At 39.3% G+C, this 24,728-nt stretch overlaps 1 protein-coding gene across 1 annotated transcript in view; it reads left to right on the forward strand.

Annotated features, from left to right (window-relative positions):
• Positions 1–24,728, forward strand: part of LOC124805538 (lutropin-choriogonadotropic hormone receptor-like) — an 860,476-nt gene that overhangs the window by 267,690 nt on the left and 568,058 nt on the right. The window contains exon 2 of the mRNA XM_047266106.1: positions 5,559–5,630. Coding sequence (XP_047122062.1) covers positions 5,559–5,630 — 72 coding nt within the window. The remainder of the gene's footprint in view (positions 1–5,558; positions 5,631–24,728) is intronic.

A 24,728-nucleotide genomic window follows, 5' to 3' on the forward strand; every position in this document is an offset into this window, starting at 1 on the left:
CAATGCACGTCCGCATGTATCCCGTGCCATCCAACGTGCTCTAGAAGGTGTAAGTCAACTACTCTGGCCAGCAAGATCTCCGGATCTGTCCCCCATTGAGCATGTTTGGGACTGGATGAAGCGTCGTCTCACGCGGTCTGCACGTCCAGCACGAACGCTGGTCCAACTGAGGCGCCAGGTGGAAATGGCATGGCAAGCCGTTCCACAGGACTACATCCAGCATCTCTACGATCGTCTACATGGGAGAATAGCAGCCTGCATTGCTGCGAAAGGTGGATATACACTGTACTAGTACCGACATTGTGCATGCTCTGTTGCCTGTGTCTATGTGCCTGTGGTTCTGTCATTGTGATCATGTGATGTAGCTGACCCCAGGAATGTGTCAATAAAGTTTCCCCTTCCTGGGACAATGAATTCACGGTGTTCTTATTTCAATTTCCAGGAGTGTATGTTCTAAAGATTGAAATAGTGAGTTTATTCCATAATTCAGTTCTTTACCTGTATTAATGTGAGATGAAATATAGCAATATTTGACAATGTTTTGTGTATATCCTGACCATGTGTTCTGTGATGTGCTGAACGAAACCAACAAAAAATTTTACAATAGACAGCTAATGTAAGTCACCATTTGTCACGAATATTAATTCTTTTTTGTAATATTTGTTGTCATAAAAAATAACTTGGTAGAAATATATTAAAGTTGGACACTATCCTTGTGATGTAAAAAGATTGTTCACTTGAAAATGCGGAACTAAAACCTTAGAAACGCGTCTTGTAATTAATGAATAATAAATCGCGATTGCGTGCAGAATGTTTTACTTGTTAGTAGACACTTAAAAAGTCGCAGATTTAACCTAAATTCAACAAGGATCTCATTAAATTATAAGAACAATTTTAGTATCACAAAGGTTTTGTTACTCTCTTGTAGTTTGTTATGGAACTGGGATCGAAACTGGTGTAGTAAGAAAAAGTGCTACGTAGAGATATAGAAAGTTTGTTTCCCATGTGGTGATATGTATTAACGGTAATTGAACCACTTACACGAAAGTGGATAATAACATTAATCTGCTAATTAAGTTATATAACTAAACTTTCTCCGCCTTTAGGTCCAACCCATATTTTCAGTTGCACCCATACGTATGTTAAATAAACATTATGAATCAAAAAGTTTCTTCCGGCTTTTTACTGGCTGTGTTTGTAAAGGAGTAAACGCAGAACGAAGAGCGTTATACGAGATCCCGTAGAGCTTCGTTGTTTTAAACGTATATTCAGTAAGAGTCAGATATTTCATTCTGTTTTTCCCCTTTCTCGAGGATCTTCTCGAAGAGTAACATCCAATGATGTGACACTGTTTCTCAGCAGCCGTAATGCTGACTTTTTTTTTACAACTTTGCGAAGTTTTCCGATACTAAAGGAATACCGAACACTTGGAAAGCTGCTATCCACGATAGAGAGAGGCTTGTCTTTCGTAACCGGTCTTTATCTCCTCTTCCAGCTGACCCTTATTAATTTTATACGCTTTATCGCATTCGCAGTGGTTCATTGTCATCCACATTTAATTTTTTCAGTCCAATGACCACTCGTTTATCAAAGATTGAATAGCAGTCCAGTGATCGTTCCATTTAGTTCAAGACGATTTTTTCAACTGAGAAATGCGTTTATTCGTTAGGAATGGAAGCCGGCGAGGGGAGCAAGTGGCATATCCATGATGCGTAAAGTATTGCCAGCATGCGCCCCAGAATGAAAGCGGGCGGCAAAAAAAAAAAGAATAATTAAAAATCTTAAAAGTATCTTTAACTTTTTCTTCCTCTTCATCATCATCTTCCAAAGAGTGGACAGTTCACCAATTCTAGACACAGAGGAAATTATTACCAACGTTTCCTTGGTCTTCTGACATTAGGAATATCGCTTGCAATATCTCAATCTTCGTGTTTTATATTCACTTTATCTTAATTAGTTATTTGCCTCTAAAAGCTGTAGTCCCGATATGCGCGTAATCATACCGTTACAGATCTATTAGTCTTGTATGCCTAAAACGTTATATCTGTTTCATTTCAGGGTCAGCTGACAATCCGTGCAACAAGCGTCGAATCTCTGAATATCTTCCTGCGTTTCGCTACAGTTCAAATGGCTCTGAGCGCTATGGGACTTAACTTCTGAGGTCATCAGTCCCCTAGAACTTAGAACTACTTAAACCTAACTAACGTAAGGGCATCACACACATCCATGTCCGAGGCACGATTTGAACCTGCGACCGTAGCGATCGCGCGGTTCTATACTGTAGCGCCTAGCACCACTCTGCCAACCCGGTCGGCTCGCTACAGTTCTCTAGCGTTATAAATTTTCTATGTACAACTAAATTATCCACCTCATGGAACTTCCGACATTATCATCTGTTCATATATATTGTTTGATTTGTGATGGTACGCACCTCTGAAGAGAAAGAATCGCAACTGCAGGTTTTAATGTATGGTAAGATAGAATTTTTGGGGATAAAGATATTGAGACACTTATAGTTCTCTTTCAGCTGAACAAACAAGCTGCAATTAAAACATTTCATGAGTTCTTGACAGTTGAGAACTTCGTTGGAAACGTCGAAACAAAGCAAAAGTTGGCAACTATTACCAATACAGTTCCAGTGTCGCCTAGTGAATGTGAAGCTGATCATTACCGAAGGCAGAGCATCTCTGTTAACGAAATATGTTTCTTCACTGTTTTTTCCTAATTGAAATAGCCCACCTGTGACTCGTTTTGACGCTTCAAAGTATAAAAGTGCGTCGTATCTTGGATGGTTAGTGGACAGCACTCTGCTATGGACACCAAGAAAAGCCAAGAGAGGAAAGATGGATATACAATGGAATCCTTTCAAAGCTTTGGGACAGGGTGGAATGTATGCATCAAAATAAGAGTAAAATGTTATATAAAGTTTTGTCTGAAACTGCTTTATTTCTGAGATATGTAGTAGGTAAGGGATCACAAGTGCACCACAGACAACACAAATTAATTCTTTGTGATCCAGAAGAAACCATACACTTTTCGATGGTGTAATGAATGCATCAAAATAAGCGCAAAATGCTATCTCAAGTTTTGTCTGAAATTGCTTTATTTCAGATTAATGCAGTAGTGTAGAGATCACAAGTGCAACACAAACAGCACAAAATTACTTCTTCTCAGAAACAAATAACACGAAGGGACTCTAAGTTCAACACAACTATGTAATGTATATATATTCTAGAACATGTTCAAACTATGTCCATGTAGACAAAGACAGTGACGTGCTAGACGTCTTACCGCTCTCGGTATGTTGCAGGTTCCGTCCACCTCGTTGCGCACAGTTACACGGCCATTTTCATTTCACTGCTGTAGTTGTGCTACAGTCTCAGTTGCACCACCATAGACGAGCTCCTTGAGACGACTCCAATTGTAAAAGTCCAGTGTGTTAAGATCCGCTCTGACGGGCCACGCAACAGGCCCTGCACGACTTATCTACTTGCGGATATGAGCAACACTGAGAGACACTCTTGCCTCCCTACTGATATGTACAGAGCAGCCTCGTGCATAAAGGAGTGGGACATCACGAAGCAGGCCACCCAGTGCATGTTCTAAAAACTGTGCCAGTCAAGCTCTATGGAATGACATGCGATCCGAGTAACTGATCGTTCACGCCTCGGCAACTGTTCACTACAAAACGACGTTGCTATCCTCGAACTGTAGTTACGCGAGGATTCTCATACGCCAGGACGTGCATGTTATGAGCGTTCATGACAACCGCACGACTAAAGAGGCTCTCATTCGTGACCAGCACCCGACGACTGAACAGTGGATCAGCAGCATGACAAAATTTCTTGTGTCTATGGTGGTCTACAGCTGTCAGCTCCTGTACCTTCTGCAGGAGAAATGAATAGGATTGCTGTCTCCGAAGCAGGTGCCATACAGCTGATTGAGGGACACCTACGGTGGCACTTATATGGCGGGTACTTATGATCGAGATCTTCAAACACCATTTCGAGAACGTTCTCAACACCCACTTCATTCAAATGAGAACGAGCTAATCGTGGCGCACCACGAATGCCATATTCACTTAAACGTCTGTTCACCGGAATGAAAGTCTGATGGTTTGGTTCTATTTTGTTTGGAAACATTTCCATATACTGTCGTCTCGCTGTTCGTGTATTGCGCCGTAAAGAATGCGCGTATTTGAGAATTCATCGTCTGAGTACGCCATTGCACCGTACACGGTAGTCTACGAACTACCGATTGAATGAATGTATGTTGTACGTCTGGTGTCGCTAAAATACAACAGCGCCATAGAGTATAACGGACCACACCGAAATCAGGTAAAGAAAGGTATTTCGTGCCAGAATCAACTGAGCAGTGAAGAGAGGTGTATAAAGAAAAATCAGTTACTTTTGATCAACCTATGTAAACTCTAAGCTAAAACATTTAAGATTTTTGGCCTTACTTTTCGATATCATGTAGTTTAAATTTACTATAATTTATTTTTTGTAACAAATAGTGAACTCAGAAATAATATTTAACTTAATAAATACAATACGTAATAAAGGGTTGGTGGTGCACATTATAGTTCCTTAAAATAACGTTTTGAGAGATCTGATTTCCGGATCCTCTTTTTTGAGAACCATAATGATTCTGTAACACCCTCTATGAGTATGCTCGAAGCTCTGCATGTGACGATTCTATCCATTCAGAATCATGTGTCGTGTTATTTTTATTGCAATAATAAAGCAATGCTAGAATATGCATTAAGCCCAAGATCTAAGAAAGTTAAAATGCATTCATCAGTATGAATGGAGGGTTGATAAGAGAAATCATATCAATCACTTACAGTATTTAAATGTAAGAAAATCGCTTATCACATATTCATATTTGATCTTCTCCTGTTGAACCGTATATAAGTTTACCCACCCTTAGGTCTCAGAATTTTAACGGGAAACCTCACAGTGATTCACAAAGCCTCTCTTACAGTGTCTGCCAATGGAGTTGGGTGACCATCTCCGTGACGCTTTCGACCTTAGTAAATGATCCAGTAACGAAACGCACTACTTTCCTCTGGACTTCCTCTATTTCATCCACTGATACTATCTTCAACGCATCCCATACCGACGAGCAAGATTGGTCGAACAAGGTTTCGAAAGCTGGCCCCTTTGTGGATGGACTTTATTTCCCGAGGATTCTTTCAGTGAATCTCAGTCTCGACCTTACCTGTCATCAATTTTCTGTGATCGTTCCAATTCAAATCGTTCTGTTCACATACTTCTACGTATTTAGCATATGCTTAGGCTTCCAGTCATTGTTTTGAAATCACATTTGTTTGCGTCGCGGGTCAACTGTCAACCCCTAAACCAAGTATCGATACTCTGCAGGTCTTTCTCCATCTCGCTAGAAACGGACTGATCGCCATTGGTAGGATCACATGGTTTCATGTCATGAGACAGTGGAAATTTGGAGTCAGCATTTGGCGCATATAGACTTTCTCTTTCACCTATGTGTGATCACTCAGTCTGCGCACTTCTCATGAGCGTTTCTTTGTGTTGCAGGATAATGACTGACAACTTCCTGGAGGCGATCAGACCGGACACCTTCGACTACACTCCAGGCATCAGAAGGCTGTGAGTACCCAACGCGTAACAAGCGCTGTTCTCAAACATTATTATCAGACTAAGAGCAGCCGACCAGTTGCAAAGGATAAAGTAATCTTTACCTAGGTTTCAATAGATATAAATCTGTCTTCTTCAGAAGACGGCAGTATTATAACAACATGAAGTGATATGTCCTTATCGTTTAGGCAAACATCTGCATAGTTACATTAATTATATAAAATATATAATCAATGTAACTATGCGGCCGAAGTGAGCTGCGGTTAACAGGTTTCTCTCCAGAAGATGGTTCAATACATTTATTCGAATGTGATGATAATACTTTATTAAAGCTGAGTACAATTACAAATAATGTTTGAGTACTTTAAACATAGCTGCGCTACAGCAACGGTTCCATGTAAATCAGACTAAGAGCAGCCGACCAGTTGCAAAGGATAAAGTAATCTTTACCTAGGTTTCAATAGATATAAATCTATCTTCTTCAGAAGACGGCAGTATTATAACAACATGAAGTGATATGTCCTTATCGTTTAGGCAAACATCTGCATAGTTACATTAATTATATAAAATATATAATCAATGTAACTATGCGGCCGAAGTGAGCTGCGGTTAACAGGTTTCTCTCCAGAAGATGTTTCAATACATTTATTCGAATGTGATGATAATTTTGGAACTGAATACTTTATTAAAGCTGAGTACAATTACAAATAATGTTTGAGTACTTTAAACATAGCTGCGCTACAGCAACGGTTCCACGTAAATCAGACTAAGAGCAGCCGACCAGTTGCAAAGGATAAAGTAATCTTTACCTAGGTTTCAATAGATATAAATCTGTCTTCTTCAGAAGACGGCAGTATTATAACAACATGAAGTGATATGTCCTTATCGTTTAGGCAAACATCTGCATAGTTACATTAATTATATAAAATATATAATTAATGTAACTATGCGGCCGAAGTGAGCTGCGGTTAACAGGTTTCTCTCCAGAAGATGGTTCAATACATTTATTCGAATGTGATGATAATTTTGGAACCGAATACTTTATTAAAGCTGAGTACAATTACAAATAATGTTTGAGTACTTTAAACATAGCTGCGCTACAGCAACGGTTCCACGTAAATCAGACTAAGAGCAGCCGACCAGTTGCAAAGGATAAAGTAATCTTTACCTAGGTTTCAATAGATATAAATCTATCTTCTTCAGAAGACGGCAGTATTATAACAACATGAAGTGATATGTCCTTATCGTTTAGGCAAACATCTGCATAGTTACATTAATTATATAAAATATATAATTAATGTAACTATGCGGCCGAAGTGAGCTGCGGTTAACAGGTTTCTCTCCAGAAGATGGTTCAATACATTTATTCGAATGTGATGATAATTTTGGAACCGAATACTTTATTAAAGCTGAGTACAATTACAAATAATGTTTGAGTACTTTAAACATAGCTGCGCTACAGCAACGGTTCCACGTAAATCAGACTAAGAGCAGCCGACCAGTTGCAAAGGATAAAGTAATCTTTACCTAGGTTTCAATAGATATAAATCTATCTTCTTCAGAAGACGGCAGTATTATAACAACATGAAGTGATATGTCCTTATCGTTTAGGCAAACATCTGCATAGTTACATTAATTATATAAAATATATAATCAATGTAACTATGCGGCCGAAGTGAGCTGCGGTTAACAGGTTTCTCTCCAGAAGATGGTTCAATACATTTATTCGAATGTGATGATAATTTTGGAACCGAATACTTTATTAAAGCTGAGTACAATTACAAATAATGTTTGAGTACTTTAAACATAGCTGCGCTACAGCAACGGTTCCACGTAAATCAGACTAAGAGCAGCCGACCAGTTGCAAAGGATAAAGTAATCTTTACCTAGGTTTCAATAGATATAAATCTATCTTCTTCAGAAGACGGCAGTATTATAACAACATGAAGTGATATGTCCTTATCGTTTAGGCAAACATCTGCATAGTTACATTAATTATATAAAATATATAATTAATGTAACTATGCGGCCAAAGTGAGCTGCGGTTAACAGGTTTCTCTCCAGAAGATGGTTCAATACATTTATTCGAATGTGATGATAATTTTGGAACCGAATACTTTATTAAAGCTGAGTACAATTACAAATAATGTTTGAGTACTTTAAACATAGCTGCGCTACAGCAACGGTTCCACGTAAATCAGACTAAGAGCAGCCGACCAGTTGCAAAGGAGAAAGTAATCTTTACCTAGGTTTCAATAGATATAAATCTATCTTCTTCAGAAGACGGCAGTATTATAACAACATGAAGTGATATGTCCTTATCGTTTAGGCAAACATCTGCATAGTTACATTAATTATATAAAATATATAATCAATGTAACTATGCGGCCGAAGTGAGCTGCGGTTAACAGGTTTCTCTCCAGAAGATGGTTCAATACATTTATTCGAATGTGATGATAATTTTGGAACCGAATACTTTATTAAAGCTGAGTACAATTACAAATAATGTTTGAGTACTTTAAACATAGCTGCGCTACAGCAACGGTTCCACGTAAATCAGACTAAGAGCAGCCGACCAGTTGCAAAGGATAAAGTAATATTTACCTAGGTTTCAATAGATATAAATCTATCTTCTTCAGAAGATGGCAGTATTATAACAACATGAAGTGATATGTCCTTATCGTTTAGGCAAACATCTGCATAGTTACATTAATTATATAAAATATATAATTAATGTAACTATGCGGCCGAAGTGAGCTGCGGTTAACAGGTTTCTCTCCAGAAGATGGTTCAATACATTTATTCGAATGTGATGATAATTTTGGAACCGAATACTTTATTAAAGCTGAGTACAATTACAAATAATGTTTGAGTACTTTAAACATAGCTGCGCTACAGCAATGGTTCCACGTAAATCAGACTAAGAGCAGCCGACCAGTTGCAAAGGATAAAGTAATCTTTACCTAGGTTTCAATAGATATAAATCTATCTTCTTCAGAAGACGGCAGTATTATAACAACATGAAGTGATATGTCCTTATCGTTTAGGCAAACATCTGCATAGTTACATTAATTATATAAAATATATAATTAATGTAACTATGCGGCCGAAATGAGCTGCGGTTAACAGGTTTCTCTCCAGAAGATGGTTCAATACATTTATTCGAATGTGATGATAATTTTGGAACCGAATACTTTATTAAAGCTGAGTACAATTACAAATAATGTTTGAGTACTTTAAACATAGCTTCGCTACAGCAACGGTTCCACGTAAATCAGACTAAGAGCAGCCGACCAGTTGCAAAGGATAAAGTAATCTTTACCTAGGTTTCAATAGATATAAATCTGTCTTCTTCAGAAGACGGCAGTATTATAACAACATGAAGTGATATGTCCTTATCGTTTAGGCAAACATCTGCATAGTTACATTAATTATATATTTTATATAATTAATTATATATTTATATAATTAATTATATATTTTATATAATTAATTATATATTTTATATAATTAATGTAACTATGCAGATGTTTGCCTAAACGATAAGGACATATCACTTCATGTTGTTATAATACTGCCGTCTTATATATTTTATATAATTAATTATATATTTTATATAATTAATTATATATTTATATAATTAATTATATATTTTAAATAATTAATTATATATTTTATATAATTAATGTAACTATGCAGATGTTTGCCTAAACAATAAGGACATATCACTTCATGTTGTTATAATACTGCCGTCTTCTGAAGAAGATAGATTTATATCAATTGAAACCTAGGTAAAGATTACTTTATCCTTTGCAACTGGTCGGCTGCTCTTAGTCTGATTTACGTGAAACCGTTGCTGTAGCGCAGCTATGTTTAAAGTACTCAAACATTATTTGTAATTGTACTCAGCTTTAATAAAGTATTCGGTTCCAAAATTATCCTCACATTCTACTAAATGTATTGAACCATCTTCTGGAGAGAAACCTGTTAACCGCAGCTCACTTCGGCCGCCCGAAAATGCTTCTTTAATGAGATGGGAATACGTTGTACAAAGGGCGTTTAACCCTGCTGTTCTGTTCGGGTCTATATGACCCGAAACGAATATGAACGTTATTTTACATTATGTAAATACCAATATATATTTATGAAACTTTGTGACTTTGTCTGAAAATGGATGAGCAGCATGTGTTTTAAAAGGTTTTAAAAAAGTTTAAGAAGTTTGGGCTTCAACTGTAATAGTTGCATATGTAATGTTCGGGTCATAATGACCCGACACAAATATGTTTAGTGTAACTCGTATTTATTTCTAAAATCTGGAAATGGCGAAAATTATTTTTGTTGTGTTGTGTGGGAATAGTGACTGCATCATTCCAACTTACTCTCAACAATCACCTAAAGCTCCATGCGTTCACAACAATGGGCTTGTTTGTTGCTTTCCCCAGGAAATAATAATTGGCAGTTCTCAATAATTGGAATGCTTTGTTTCTGCCCAGTTTGACTTGTGACACCATGGCGATGAGACCATTGAATGATCGTGAGTTGGAAGAAATAGTAAATGCCTCACCAGATGAAGGATCACTTTCTGAGTTTGAAGATCACATCAGCAATGCATCTGAAAGCGAGTGTTCCGATGACAGTTACGACAGTCCACAGCCCATACAAAATAGTGTAGAGACTTTTCTTTCTAAAAATGGGAATATAGAATGGCAGTTGCATCCACCAGCACAACATGGTCGCCTACCAGCTTCGAACATCATCAAGAGTACCCCAGGAGTTACCAGGTATGCAGTCAGCAGAATATCTGATGTAAAATGTTCATTTGAAGCAGTATTTCACACAGCGCTTCAAAATGAAATAATAGAGATGACAAATATTGAAGGGCAGCGAGTTTATGGTGAACAGTGGACAGATATTGATGGTTCTGTTTTCCATGCATACTTAGGACTCTTACTCCTAGCGGGTGTATATCGATCTCATGGGGAGTCTACAAAAAGTTTGTGGGATAAAGATACTGGGCGAAACATATTTCGAGCAACCATGTCTCATGAAACATTCTGTAAGATATCACGTGTCCTGCGATTTGACAAGAAATCTACTAGAGAGGAAAGACGACGTACTGACAAACTTGCCGCAATTCGTAGTATTTGGGAGAAGTGGGTAGAGGTCCTTCCTAAACTGTATAATCCAGGAGAAAATGTTACTGTTGACGAGCAGTTAGTAGCATTTAGAGGTCGCTGTCCATTCAAGCAGTATATCCCAAGTAAACCGGCAAAATATGGGATCAAAATATGGACCATGTGTGACAGCAAAACTTCATACGTACTGAAAGCCCAAATTTATACAGGAAAGGTGAGTGGAGCGGCACCAGAAAGAAATCAGGGAATGAGGGTGGTATCTGATCTCACTTCTGAGTTACGTGGTCAGAATATCACGTGTGACAACTTTTTTACGTCGTACAATTTGGGGCAGCTGCTTCTGAAAAGGAAATTGACTATGTTGGGAACTATACGGAAAAATAAGCCGGAGCTTCCACACAAAATGACCAACAAGGAGGTACACAGCTCTTCATTTTACTTCACAAATGACACTACTGTGGTTAATTATATTCCTAAGAGACACAAGAATGTTGTACTTATGAGCACTCTCCACCATGATGCGGAAATCAGTGACAGGGCTGATAAGAAGCCAAAAATGATTTTGGACTATAATTCAACCAAAGGTGCTGTAGACACGCTTGATCAGTTATTAGGTACATATACATGCAAACGAAAAAGTAATAGGTGGCCAATGATAGTTTTCTACAATATTCTTGATGTTTCTGCTTATAATGCATACGTTTTGTGGATTTCGGTTGACCCTAATTGGAATGCAAGCAAATTGACTAGAAGGAGAATATTCTTGGAGGAACTTGGAAAGTCACTGATAAAAGAACATATTGCATCAAGAACGCATTTCCCAAGAACAGAAGATTCTTTGAGAATGGTCACAAGCATCCAAAACCCGAATGATGTGGGTGGTGTGTCAGAATCGGTAACAACAAGAAAATCTACAAAACGTGCACGCTGTAAGTTCTGTCCATCAAGTAATGACAATAAAACAAACATGGTGTGTGGAAAATGTAGTAAACATATTTGCAAGAAACATGTAACCTACTTGTGTCCACAGTGCAAGCAGTAAGAAAAGAACTGTAGTATTTTATAAGATGATTGTATTGAAAATTCTGTTGTTTCAAATTTATGTGAATACTTGTGCCTAAACTACAATCAGTAAGAAGAGAGGATTCTAAAGTTGTAGTGCTTTCTATGTTGGAATGTAATAAAAAAACTGTAGTGTGTTCTGTACTGTAGTGTGCTCTAAGATGAATATCTGTAATGACAACTGTCTGTTGTTAGAAAATGTCAATACTTACGTCTAAACTGTCAACAATAAGAATAGAAGTATGGAAAAACTGTAGTGCTTTCTAAGTTGAATGCCTGTAATGGAAACTGTCTGTTGTTTCAAATTTATGTGCATATTTAAATGAAAAATATCCCTCAATAAAGTTGTATGCATTGTTATTATTATTATTATTACCATTATTATTATTATTATTATTATTATTATTATTACTAACAAGGTACTGGAATAGAACAACAATGTCGATAGCTAAAACTGTACCAAAATTTATGTTTCTAAAGCATTTTGATATGTCGGGTCATATTGACCCGAACAGTATATATGTCAAGTAAAAGTGAACAGAACAGCAGGGTTAAAAAGAAACGATCCGGAGGCATGATTACAGAAACCAGTACCTATGTTAGAAGTACTGACCCTGGTTGTTGAGACACTTGTCCCACTGTGACACAAGTCGGTGAATGGTTGTCTCATAAAATTCCCGGGGCTGCGATGTTAACCAGTTCCGCACGTACAGATGGACGTCGTCGTCCGAGGTGAATCGTTTGGCCCTCAGAGCCTTTTTAAGGGGACCAAAAATGGCGTAATCACGGGGAGAGAGGACCGGAAGCTGGCTGAGAATTTCCCATCTGCATTTCTGCAGGAGTGCCGTGACTGTGTTGGCAGTATGAGGCTTTGCATTGTCCTGGAGCAGAATGACCCCACGGGTGAGATTGCCTGGTCGTTTTGATTTGATCGCTTCACGAAGGGTGGTCAAGATCTGCGAGTAACACTGGGCATTCACTGTTGTCCCGTGCTGGAGGAAGTGAATCAGGAGGAGGCCATCTTGGTCAAAGAAGAACGTCAGCAGAACCTTTCCTGCACTCGTGTGGACGACGATGTCCAGCTGTACTAGCGGAACTGGTTAACATTGCAGCCCCGAGAATTTTATGAGACAGCCTTTCACCGCCTTGTGTCTCAGTGGAACAAGTGTCTCTACAGCGAGGGTCAGTACATCTAACATACAGGTACTGGTTTCTGTAATTATACCTCCGGCTCGTTTCTTTTTGAACGCACCTTATATCAGAAACTCGTTTATCGTAGAACTAAACTATAAAAGTTCCTGTGAACTTTCAGTACGCATATCAAAAGTTTATTCTATTGAAACTAAAGCGGTATTCCCATTGTAAGGACAGAGTCGTATTTTGACTATAGAAAACAAGGAGCCATCTTAGCAAATGATGTGATGCAACAAGATTAAATTCGCAGAGAAGAAACATTAAATAGTGTGTGCCACAACGATCAGCGCTTGGGCTATACCTGTTCTTGGTCAACACAAATGACTTAAATGGGACGTTGTAGAATTCTTCAAAAATTGTAGTGTTTTCTGATAACATAAGGATACTGATAAACGGCCCAAAGACACTCATATTCGGAAGAATAATGTACAGAATAGGCTTACAACAGTTTCACAGCTAACAGCTTGAGCTTCAGTCTTAGAAAAACTGACGTTATGCAGTTTCAACGAATTAGAAATGACTTGTAGGTACCATAAATGAAAATCAGTCGAAACAGCCTGGATAAGCCTCCATATCTGAATTTAAAATGGATGATAAATTGAGATCGTACCATCATGGGGATAAGATGATCGAACACCTCGGTTCTGCTAGATTGCTTCCCAGAAATCCCTCTCCCAATGCCTCCGAATATGTTCAAATGAGTTTGAATTTCTAAGGAACCAAACTGCTTAAGCATCGGTCCCTATACTTACACACTTCTTAAAGTAACTTATGCTAAGAACAACACACACACCCATGCCCTAAACGGCCCAAAGTCACTGCAAGCAGACACATTCGGGAGAATAATGTACAGAATAGGCTTACAACAGTTTCACAGCTAACAGCTTGAGCTTCAGTCTTAGGAAAACTGACGTTATGCAGTTTCAACGAATTAGAAATGAGTTGTAGGTACCATAAATGAAAATCAGTCGAAATAGCCTGGATAAGTTTCGAAGTCTGAATTTAAAATGGATGATAAATTGAGATCGGACCAGCATGAGGATACGATGATTGAAAGTCTCGGTTCTGCTAGATTTCTTCCTAGAAATCCCTCTCCCAATCCCTCCCAAATGTTCAAATGTGTGTAAATTTCTAAGGAACCAAACTGCTTAGGTCATCGGTCACTATACTTACACACTACTTAAACTAATGCTAAGAACAACACACGCACCCATGCCCGAGAGACGACTCGAATCTCCGGCGGGAGGGGACGCGCAGTCCGTGATATGACGCCTCAAACCGCGCGGCTACTCCGCGCAGCAATGCCTCCGAATGTTTTATTCTGTTTTCTATAGCAGTTGAGCTATTACATGTCATGCATATTACTCGATCGACGTTCCCGCATCGCTGACTCAAGTTGCAACCCTCTGCCGCGAGAGGGCTCTGAACTCTAAAGTGTATTATGGCGGTGTAACTTGACTATGTCGGTGTGTGAGAGACTGCCAGCTGTAATCGATTTCTAATGGCTGGAAACGTGTCTCCAATTGAAATCCATACAAGACATCGACGTCAGTAATGCTCTACGCTGGGTTGTTCGTTCTCATAATGAAGGCAACGGTGGTGCTAACATCAACCTGTGACACAGAGCTCGAAGTGGACCACTGCTTACGGCAACAGAAGAGACTCACCGGATTCGGGTTGATGAACTCACCAGAGACAATCTTCGGCTAACACGCACACAGCTCCCAGGTAAGTGTGGCATATTACGAGAGCGTGTTCGGGCCATCATTGGAGAAGTAGAGAAAACTGTGTGCATGATGGGTGCCTCGAATGGTCACCACTGTTATGAAACAGAGGAGATTCGACATCTTTTAACAATTTCTTTTGCGTTTTGAACGCGAGGGTGATAAAGTCCTTAACATCATTGTGACAGTTTGGGTTTACATTTGACCTCAAACAACAAGAGATCATCGACAGAGTTCCTCCGCAAAGGGTCACCGACGCTAGAATAGTCCAAGACCATGCCATCTTCAGGCAAAGTCATGTTCACTGTTTTCTGGGATTTTGCAGGTGATGTATACTTGGAGATCATGCCTAAAGGCACAACCATAAACTCGGCAATATACTGTGGGACCCTCCTAAATTTGAAAGGACGAATTTGAAGAGTTCGTCCACGTATGGAGCACGCGCCCCTACAGCGTGACAATGTCAGAACATACACGACCGTTGCGACATCTGCAACAGTCCGACGCCTTGGGTCCACTGTCATCGATCATCCTCCGTACAGTGCCGACTTGGCCCCATCTGGTTTTCATCTGTTTACAAAACTTAAGAGTGCTCCATCGAGGACTTCACTTTGATAGTGATGAAGCAGTGGAAACAGAGGTGAGGTTTCGTCAATGAAGTGAAACGTTCCACAGTGACAGTATCAACAAAATAACCTGTCGTTGGAAGAAATTGGTTTGTCGCCATGTTGACTATGATGAGAAATAACTATGTAGACATGAAGAATAAAGACGTAGAATGCTAATAGCGTGTGTCTTATTTAAAAAGGTTTAAGAGTTTTCTCATAAAAAATTCGTAGGTAATACGTTTCAGCCCGCCCTCGTGCTTTCGCTAAGTTCTCTTCAATGGCATTAGACCACTGGTTCACTGCGATTAAGGTGAAAAAAGTATTTATTGAACCTAAGCCTACAGTAAGAATAACAGAAGCCTGCAATAAGAATATCGTGTAAAGTCGATAACCTCAGTAACGTAAATAAAAGTAACTTCCTTATAGTCACGGCTGAGAAATACTAACGCGAATTCTTTACAGACGAATGGAAAAACTAGTAGAAACCGACCTCGGGGAAGATCAGTTTGGATTTCTTAGAAATATTGGAACACGTGAGGCAATACTGACCCTACGACTTATCTTAGAAGCTAGATTAAGGAAAGGTACACCTAAGTTTCTAACGTTTGTAGACTTAGAGAAAGCTTTTGACAATGTTGACTGGAATACTCTCTTTCAAATTCTGAAAGTGGCAGGGGTAAAATACAGGGAGCGAAAGGCTATTTACAATTTGTACAGAAACCAGATGGCAGTTATAAGAGTCGAGGGACATGAAAGGGAAGCAGTGGTCGGGAAGGGAGTGAGACAGGGTTGTAGCCTCTCCCCGATGCTGTTCAATCTGTATATTGAGCAAGCAGTAAAGGAAACAAAAGAAAAATTCGGAGTAGGTATTAAAATCCATGGAGAAGAAATAAAAACTTTGAGGTTCGCCGATGAAATTGTAATTCTGTCAGAGACAGCAAAGGACTTAGAAGAGCAGTTGAACGGAGGATGTAAGATGAACATCAACAAAAGCAAAACGAGGATAATGGAATGTAGTCGAATTAAGTCGGGTGATGCTGAGGGAATTAGATTAGGAAATGAGACACTTAAAGTAGTAAAGGAGTTTTGTTATTTGGGGAGCAAAATAACTGATGATGGTGGAAGTAGAGAGGATATAAAATGTAGATTGGCAATGGCAAGGAAAGTGTTTCTGAAGAAGAGAAATTTGTTAACATCGAGTATAGATTTAAGTGTCAGGAAGTCGTTTCTGAAAGTATTTGTATGGGGTGTAGCCATGTGTGAAAGTGAAACATGGACGATAAATAGTTTGGACAAGAAGAGAATAGAAGCTTTCGAAATGTGGTACTACAGAAGAATGCTGAAGATTAGATGGGTAGATCGCATAACTAATTAAGAGCTATTGAATAGGATTGGGGAGAAGAAAAGTTTGTGGCACAACTTGACGAGAAGAAGGGGTCTGTTGGTAGGACTTGTTCTGAGGCACCAAGGGCTCACCAATTTAGTATTGGAGGGCAGCGTGGAGGGTAGAAATCGTAGAGTGAGACCAAGAGATGTATACACTAAGCAGATTCAGAAAGATGTAGGTTGCAGTAGGTACTGGGAGATGAAGCAGCTCGCACAGGATAGAGTAGCATGTAGAGCTGCATCAAACCAGTCTCAGGACTGAAGACCACAACAACAACAAGACTATGCATCCCTTTTTGGGAATCAGGGTGTAATAGGACATCCTGGTGAAAATATCTGTAACAGGTTGCTTTGAATATCAAGTAAAAAAATCCCCAAATTTTTAAAACAGACAAGAGGAATACCTCATTAGCTATCCCTTCCACAATTTATCTGAATACTTGGACGCGGGAATATAAATTCCACGTAACCCTAATATTGATATTAAACGGTTCCTGACTTTGCCAGTATAGAGACAGCTGATTACGATCTGTAAAGTCACATCTACATGACTGCTCTACAGTTCCTTTGTTAGGAACTCATGGAACGACTTACAGTTTCTCAACCTTTCCACTTTCGAATAACACTAGGGAAAAATGAACACCTAAAGCTTTGCATACGAGCTCTGATTTCTCTTATTTTATTGCATGTAAATGCGAGTCAACAAAATATAGTAACATTCGGAGGAAAAAATTTGGAGGCAAATGCGGGGATGGTTCCTTTGACAGGGCACGGCCGACTTCCTTCCCCCTCCTTCCCTGATCCGATGAGACCGATGACCTCGCTGTTTGGTCTCTTTCCCCCAAACAACCAAACCCAAAAGAAAAATTTGGTAATAGAAATTTCGCGAAAAGATATCGTCGCAACGAAAAATGATTTTGTTTCAATGATATTCACCCCAGTTACCTTATCATGTCCGTGAGACTTTGTCCCTCATTTCGCGAGAGTACAAAACGAGGTGCCCTGCTGTGAACTTTTTCCACGTCCTCTATCAACGCTGTGTTAACAACCCCATGGTGTGTAGCAGTACTCCATAATAGGACTGAGGAGTGTAGTGTAGGCACTGTCTTCCGGATATTTGTTGCACCTTTTAAGTGTCCTTCCTATAAAAGGCAATTTTAGGTTCATTTTCCCAGCAACATTTCCTACGTGACGGGTCCAGTTTAAGATATTCGTAATTGTAACCCCTAAGTATTTAGTTGAATCGACAACTTTCAAATTTATGTGATACGTTGTGTAATCGAAATTTTATGAATTTTTTTTAGTACTCAATTGGAGGACCTCAAACTTTTTGTTGTTTAAGCTCAACAGTCACTTCTCGCACGTCTTGTCTAAATCATTTTATAATTGGTACTGATCTTCTGATGATCCTAATAGACAGTAAAGAACAGTACCATCTGAAAACCACCTAAGAGGATTGCTCAGGATGTCTTCTAAATCTTTTACATACGTTAAGAACAGCTGAGGGCCTAGAACAGTTCGGTGGGGAACCCAAGATATTACTTCGGTTTTACTAGAAGCTTTATTTAACGTATTCGCTAAAAATAGGAACTCAGTAGTATAATAGGAAGAGCAGTGGGTTTTTCAAAGTAGGTCTTTTTCTCGTAACATTCATTTATAAATTCATCCAGAAATATGTATACTTTGGATAGCTAACAATAAATCTTTAAGACTGTCGTGTCTGTCTGTTTCTATATTTGAACACGCTTCTCCATAACTACCAGACGAATTTTCGTGAGGGTTTCGTAGGTTGCTTGAACATAGTCCGAGGCACCGTTGAAGCTATAATTCATCAAAATCGGTTAATGGAAAAAAATTATAGCATCATTTAAATTTTTACTAAAACCGCCTTGTCTATCTGTTTGTACACGCTGCTAATCTTCAAAACTACTTGACGGATTCTCATCGGGTTGTCGTAGATAACTTGAGTATACCTTGGGTCACCGTACGGGCTTTATTTCATCACAATCTGATCACGAAAAGAAAAAGATATCGTGATTTAAAGGTTTCGTGTCTGTCTGTCGGCTTGAACACGTTAATTTCTTTCAAGGGATTTTCACAGGTAACTTGAACATAGCTTTGGGCACCGTATGAGTTTTATTTTATCAAAATCGGATCACGGAAAAAAGGATATCGTAATTGCAGATTTTATACACACTCACACACTCATAAATAAATGTGAAAGTCACTGTCTGTTACGTTTTGACGAGTACCTACTGAGCCGATTTCGATGAAATTTTGTTTGGAGATAGCTTTAACCAAGAAGAACAACACAAATTACTTTATCAAGTACGTAGTACAAGATATTTATTGATTTGAGGAATATTACTTGAATTAGGGGGAAATATTTACTCTTTGAAAAAGCTATTTATTCTTTGACTTTTGATATTTATCGTATTCGAGAAAGAACTTCTGTTGGTTGATGTGTACCACCTGACGCGATTCAAAGTAATGAATACAATGCTTAAACAATCTCCAGTGTATTGAATCCATACTTCCATACAATTTACTGCATAATGTACGCATTGTATAATGTATACCTACAGGGTGGCGCACGAAATGAGTTACCATTTTGTTTTTGAATATAAACTTTATTGTCAATAAAATCTAAAGGAACATATACTACAGTGAAGAACTGTCCATGGAGATTTGTTCTAACTCAGCACATGCTCAATATGTCCACCATTTCGTTTCCTAACTTCCTTCAAACGAACACAAGTTAGTGATTACCCTATGGCACATGTCTTCCGTAATTTCACTGCAAGCTTGAATAATAAGTCTTCTGAGCTCCATTAAATCACGTGGACGTTTCGGGAAAATTTTTTACTTTAGGTACCCCGAAAGAAAAAAGTCACATGGGTTGAGGTCTGGACTATTGTGGGGCCAATTTTGTCCGTCATTGAAGCGACCTGGGAACCTGAGTGAAATGATCCGGATGTCGAAATGCTCGTGTAAAAACTCCAACACAGTGTTTGCAGTATGTGGCCTTGCTCCATCTTGCATGAACCACTGCGTGTTGAAGGGCAAGGCAGTAGCAAGAAGCTGTGGAATGAAGCTGTTGCGAAGCACGCTCAAATAACTCTCGCTGTTCACAGTTACTTCAAAGAAAAAGGGTCCAATAAGTCCTCGACTGGAAATTGCTGCCCACGCTGTAATCCTCGGAGCATAATGTTGTCGTTCATGAAGCACTTGTGGGTTTTCAGTGGCCCAAAAGCGTACATTTTGTTTGTTAACCACACAGTCTAAATGAAAATGCGTCTCGTCTGAAAACCAAACGTTGTTGTGAGTTTCTTCCCTATCCTCTGCCCACTGAGCAAACAGTAGTCTCTGCTGCTTGTGTTCTTCAGTGAGCTTCTGTGCACAGGTCATCTTCTATGGGTACATATGGAGGTCACTTTTAAGAATGCGTTGAACGGAGCATCTGGATATCCCCAGTTGCACTGCTGCCTTTCGACACGATTTCCCGGGACTTCTCTGTACAGCAACTCGTACCGCTTCAGCATTCTCCGGCGAATAAACAGGCTTAGGCCGAGGTCGCTTCGCTTCCAGTACTGTTCCTTCCTGTACAGATTTATCGTACAACCTGTGGATGGTCTTCTTGCAAGGGACCCACATGTATTAAACTGTTGTCGAAAACGCCTCTGATTCACAAGAAGGCTTTTCGTTTCATGAAAAAGTAACACAATTGCCGATCGTTGCTGTGTCGTCAGTCTTCCATCGTCAGCCATTGCTGCTTACTAGTCTCCTAGCGGCAGTATCGTGAATTACACGTCATTTCGTAACTCATTTGCTTTTCCAAGCTCTGCTGGTACTGTTGTAAAGATCCCAGCGGGATATCTAATGTGCGTTGTAAATTGTGAAAGAAACAATTGGTAACACATTTCATGCGCCATCCTGTATTACAATAGCACTATACATAGATGCATGTTGCTGCCCATGCCCAAGTGTACGCAGCACTTGGCAGAGATGCTGCACATGATGACGCATCGTGCGTTGGGACAGCATAGGTGGGGCAAGAGTGGGGCGTGAATCAAGAGCTATGTTTACCCAGACAGGCAGACAGGTGAGGACAACTGACGTTATTACATTACTCATCATAACAAAAGTGCTGACATGTAAGCACAGCTGCAGACAACAGCTAGTTTACAGTGTTTACTAGTTTGAGTAATTTAGCATTGGTCTTAATTTGTTGTTAGTGAACTTTACAGAATAAACCATCAATGACTGTTTCTGCGTGCTCAAGTATAACTGCATTAGTGTCACATTCCTGATGGGATGTACAGAACATGTGTCAACGAATGCATGAATCTGAAGATAACCAATGCTTATTTGAAATCGTATTCTGTGATTGCGACTAAACCTAAAAAAGTGTATAATACGCCAGTCAGCGTACTGTAGAGGCAAAATGTCTTTTTCCTTCCGTTATGACTTACTTTTAATGTGTATATGGTTTTCTTAGTACTGTGTTTATTCCGTTCTGCATATACTGCCGTGAATTAAAGTGTCATTGACCAATTTTACAGTTTATTTGTTACACTAGCTGCTACCAAGCATTCCCTGTAGCAGTGTCAGCCTGCTCAGTTCCTTGGGTTGCTACAGGACCCCATTCCCCTCAGAAGTATGTTTCCATCAACTAATAAAAATTTCACGTCTCACTACATTTCCACACACATAGAAAAAACAGCACAAGCGTTAATGACTCATCTTTAGCGCACCCTAAAGACAAAAATCATCATCACGAAGTTGCACATGCACATCTGTCCATTATGTTTTCAGTTAGCGTGTTCATTGTTCCAGCTTCTAGTCACGTAGTTTGCCGCACGATGCCTCATGACACATATTTGCCCTATGAGATCAGATTTCTATACAACCGCTTGACCATATGAATTATGTGCTGCCCTATAGACTCCTACACGAAATGTTAATGTTATTCCACAGTCAGCCATAAATAACCGGCGATATTCCCTTCCGTTCGCCTCTTCACGAGAGCCGTTTATCACTTTCGCGCTGGGAATTAAAATCCGTGCAGCGGTAATTAGTTCTGGAGTCGGCCACCTGCTCCCCCTTCGCTTGCCTCGCAGTAATGACGTCACTTTATTACCGTCCCTCATCGCGCTACACGTACGCGGTTAAACTGCGGACACATTTCTTCTTACACCGATGGTATACGCTATTAATTGAATTTAATTTTACACTGCCCCTGCACCTTTAACAGCCAGGCGGCAGGATTGCACAGAGAATTGAAATTTCTGGATCTTTAATGTTCTCTTCGAAGTACTTCGAATATTTCGGGTACCACCATTACTGTGACTACGATTTTTGCTATCGCGAGACAGAATTTTGTTACTTTTTGTTACTGAATCCATTACGTAACATACACTGGTGTTGCTACGTTATTTAAACCAGTGCACTCATGTTTTAAAGGTATGATATTCAGATCTATTTCCGATCACCATTTCCTGCTAAGAATCGACTGTCAGGAACAAGTCATTATTTAAGTTATCCAATTCATTTTATTATCCTTTACCGGTGTCGAGTCTTACACTTACCCTGGGAAAATGAAGATTTAGTTTATTACAAAAAACAAATAGCATATCTGACGTTTTCGACACTCCCGATTTCAAGACGATGTATTGTAAACAGTTTACATGGATCTTACGTGTGAGACCACGGTAGAATAATATGTACCTGAAAGAAACTGAAAATAATAGTCGATTTTTATAGTACCCACTACCGCAAAAGTATCAATAGAATGTGGTCATTTTATGTGCTGCTATTCTCCCAATGTCATTCAGTAACTTTACAGATTTACCTACATTACGATCCGTCTAAACATTATAAGTTTCATTTAACAGAGTGTGGCAAATACTAACCTTTAACAGCTGTTACATCGTTTCTAAATACAATTTCACACAGACCATGGCAAATACAATAAATTTTATATCAGCTATGACGAAGCGTTTAACACATACGTAGACCAATCCATTGTTCGTGTTGCATCAGTTCTGATTTCAATATTCTAATTTGTTAAGAAATAGATTGGTGCATGCAACAAGTTATTAAGACGAACTATTACTTCAAAATCTTCTAGGATGCCAGAATGATTTACGCGTATGATCACGCCGTTACTGCTCAGAGAAAAGACTTTGAAAGAATCGAGCGAAAGTTGTCAAAATCCCTAGACTTACTGTCCACCTGCTGTAAAACGATTCACCTGAAGCCAAATCCTTCTCAAACGCAGACGTGTGTATTCCACCTGAAGAACAAGGAGGCTACTAGAAGCCTGCAAATTATCTGTGGAGTAACTCTGCTGGAACACTGCACAGTCCCTCAATATCTTGAGGTTTCTTTGGATCGAGCGCTCATCTTTAAGAAACGTTGCAAATATACCAAGCAGAAAGTGAATGCATGAAATAATGTGGTACGGAAGATCGCAGAAACAACTTGGGTGTCACAGCCAGTGACAGTAAAAGCATCCACACTAGCCTTGTGATACTCTGTGGGAGAATATGCCTGCCCTGTGTGGTATCAGATTTGCCACTCTGGTATTGTGGATGTAGCTCCTTATGAATCATGTCGTACCGTCACAGGCCGTCTCCGCCCTACATTTACGGAGAACCTGTGCTGCCTTGCTGTAATAGCCCCCCCCCCCTCCCGCCCCCCCCCCCCAGACATACGAAGGCTTTCAGCGCCCAGGCCACAACATATGCAGCTCACCTCATTTTCTTTCACAAGCCAGCACTACCAAGACTGAAGTCAAAGAAGGGGTTCCTGAGAACAGCCGAAGCGCTTGCAGAATCACTAAATGGGGGTAGGATGTCAAACTTGGAGCAGGAGAGGCATCACAGGATATTTTAATTTCCAGTGTCTCTACTTTTACAAATAAATTCATAAACTTTTTCAGCATCACCAGGAAGGATTCAGGATTCACACTCACTGCAGTGGAAGTTCGAAAATAAACGAAGTAATTTTTTTTTTTACGTGTGAAATTTCATCATTTTTTCACTTACTAATGGCTACATTTGTTGCTATAGGTACACTTTTCTTTATAAATTAGAGAGATTCTTCAATGAATTTTGCACAGCATACATACCATACTTACAGGTGTATGAAACACTAGAATTTATTTAATTTTTGAAAAACGAATGAGTTGTTATATTTTAAACTTCATGTTTAGAAAAACACAAATTTTATAGTTAATTACCTCAATTTTTACCACAGTTTTTAATACATTTGGAAAAATTCTATAGTTTCATACACCTTTAAGTATGGTTTGTAAGCTGTGCAAAATTCATCGAAGCATTTTTCTTACTTATGAAGAAAAGTGTACCTATAGCAACAAATACTGCCATTAGTAAGTGAAAAAAATGATGAAATTTCACATGTAAAAAAAATTATTTCGTTATGTTTTCGAATTTCCACTTCTATGAGTGTGAATTCTGAATCCTTCCTGGTCATGCTGACAAAGTTTTATGAATTTATTTGTAAAAGTATAGAGAGTGGAAATTAAAATGTCCTGTGGTGCCTCTCCTGCTGCAAGTCGGCCCGTTTGACGTCCTAGCCCCCTTAAGCAAGCAACATTCAAGAATAGCGCACCAGGAGACAGCACATCGAAGACTGGCTGGTACCAGACCACATTGTCCGCAACATCAACTATCTTATTTCCATGGTGACTGGTTTTCAGAAACAGTTTTCCAGAAAATGTCTTCTAATCCGATAATGGATTTTCTGGCGAACTTGCGATGAACTCTAAAATATACTAAACGTCCCAGAGAACGTTTTAAGCCAAAACATCTAATTGTTGAACATTTAAAAGCGGGCTACCTTTTTAAAGCGCCAATTCTGGGACGGGGAGATGCACTGACCCCGTACGGAATTCGCCCGGTGGGTTAACAACGAGTATCGGTCTGGTGGACAGCCTGGATTTGGTTTTGAGGTGGTTCCCCCCATACCACTACTGGT

Source organism: Schistocerca piceifrons, chromosome 7, assembly GCF_021461385.2.
Source record: "Schistocerca piceifrons isolate TAMUIC-IGC-003096 chromosome 7, iqSchPice1.1, whole genome shotgun sequence".
NCBI classification, from domain to species: domain Eukaryota; kingdom Metazoa; phylum Arthropoda; class Insecta; order Orthoptera; family Acrididae; genus Schistocerca; species Schistocerca piceifrons.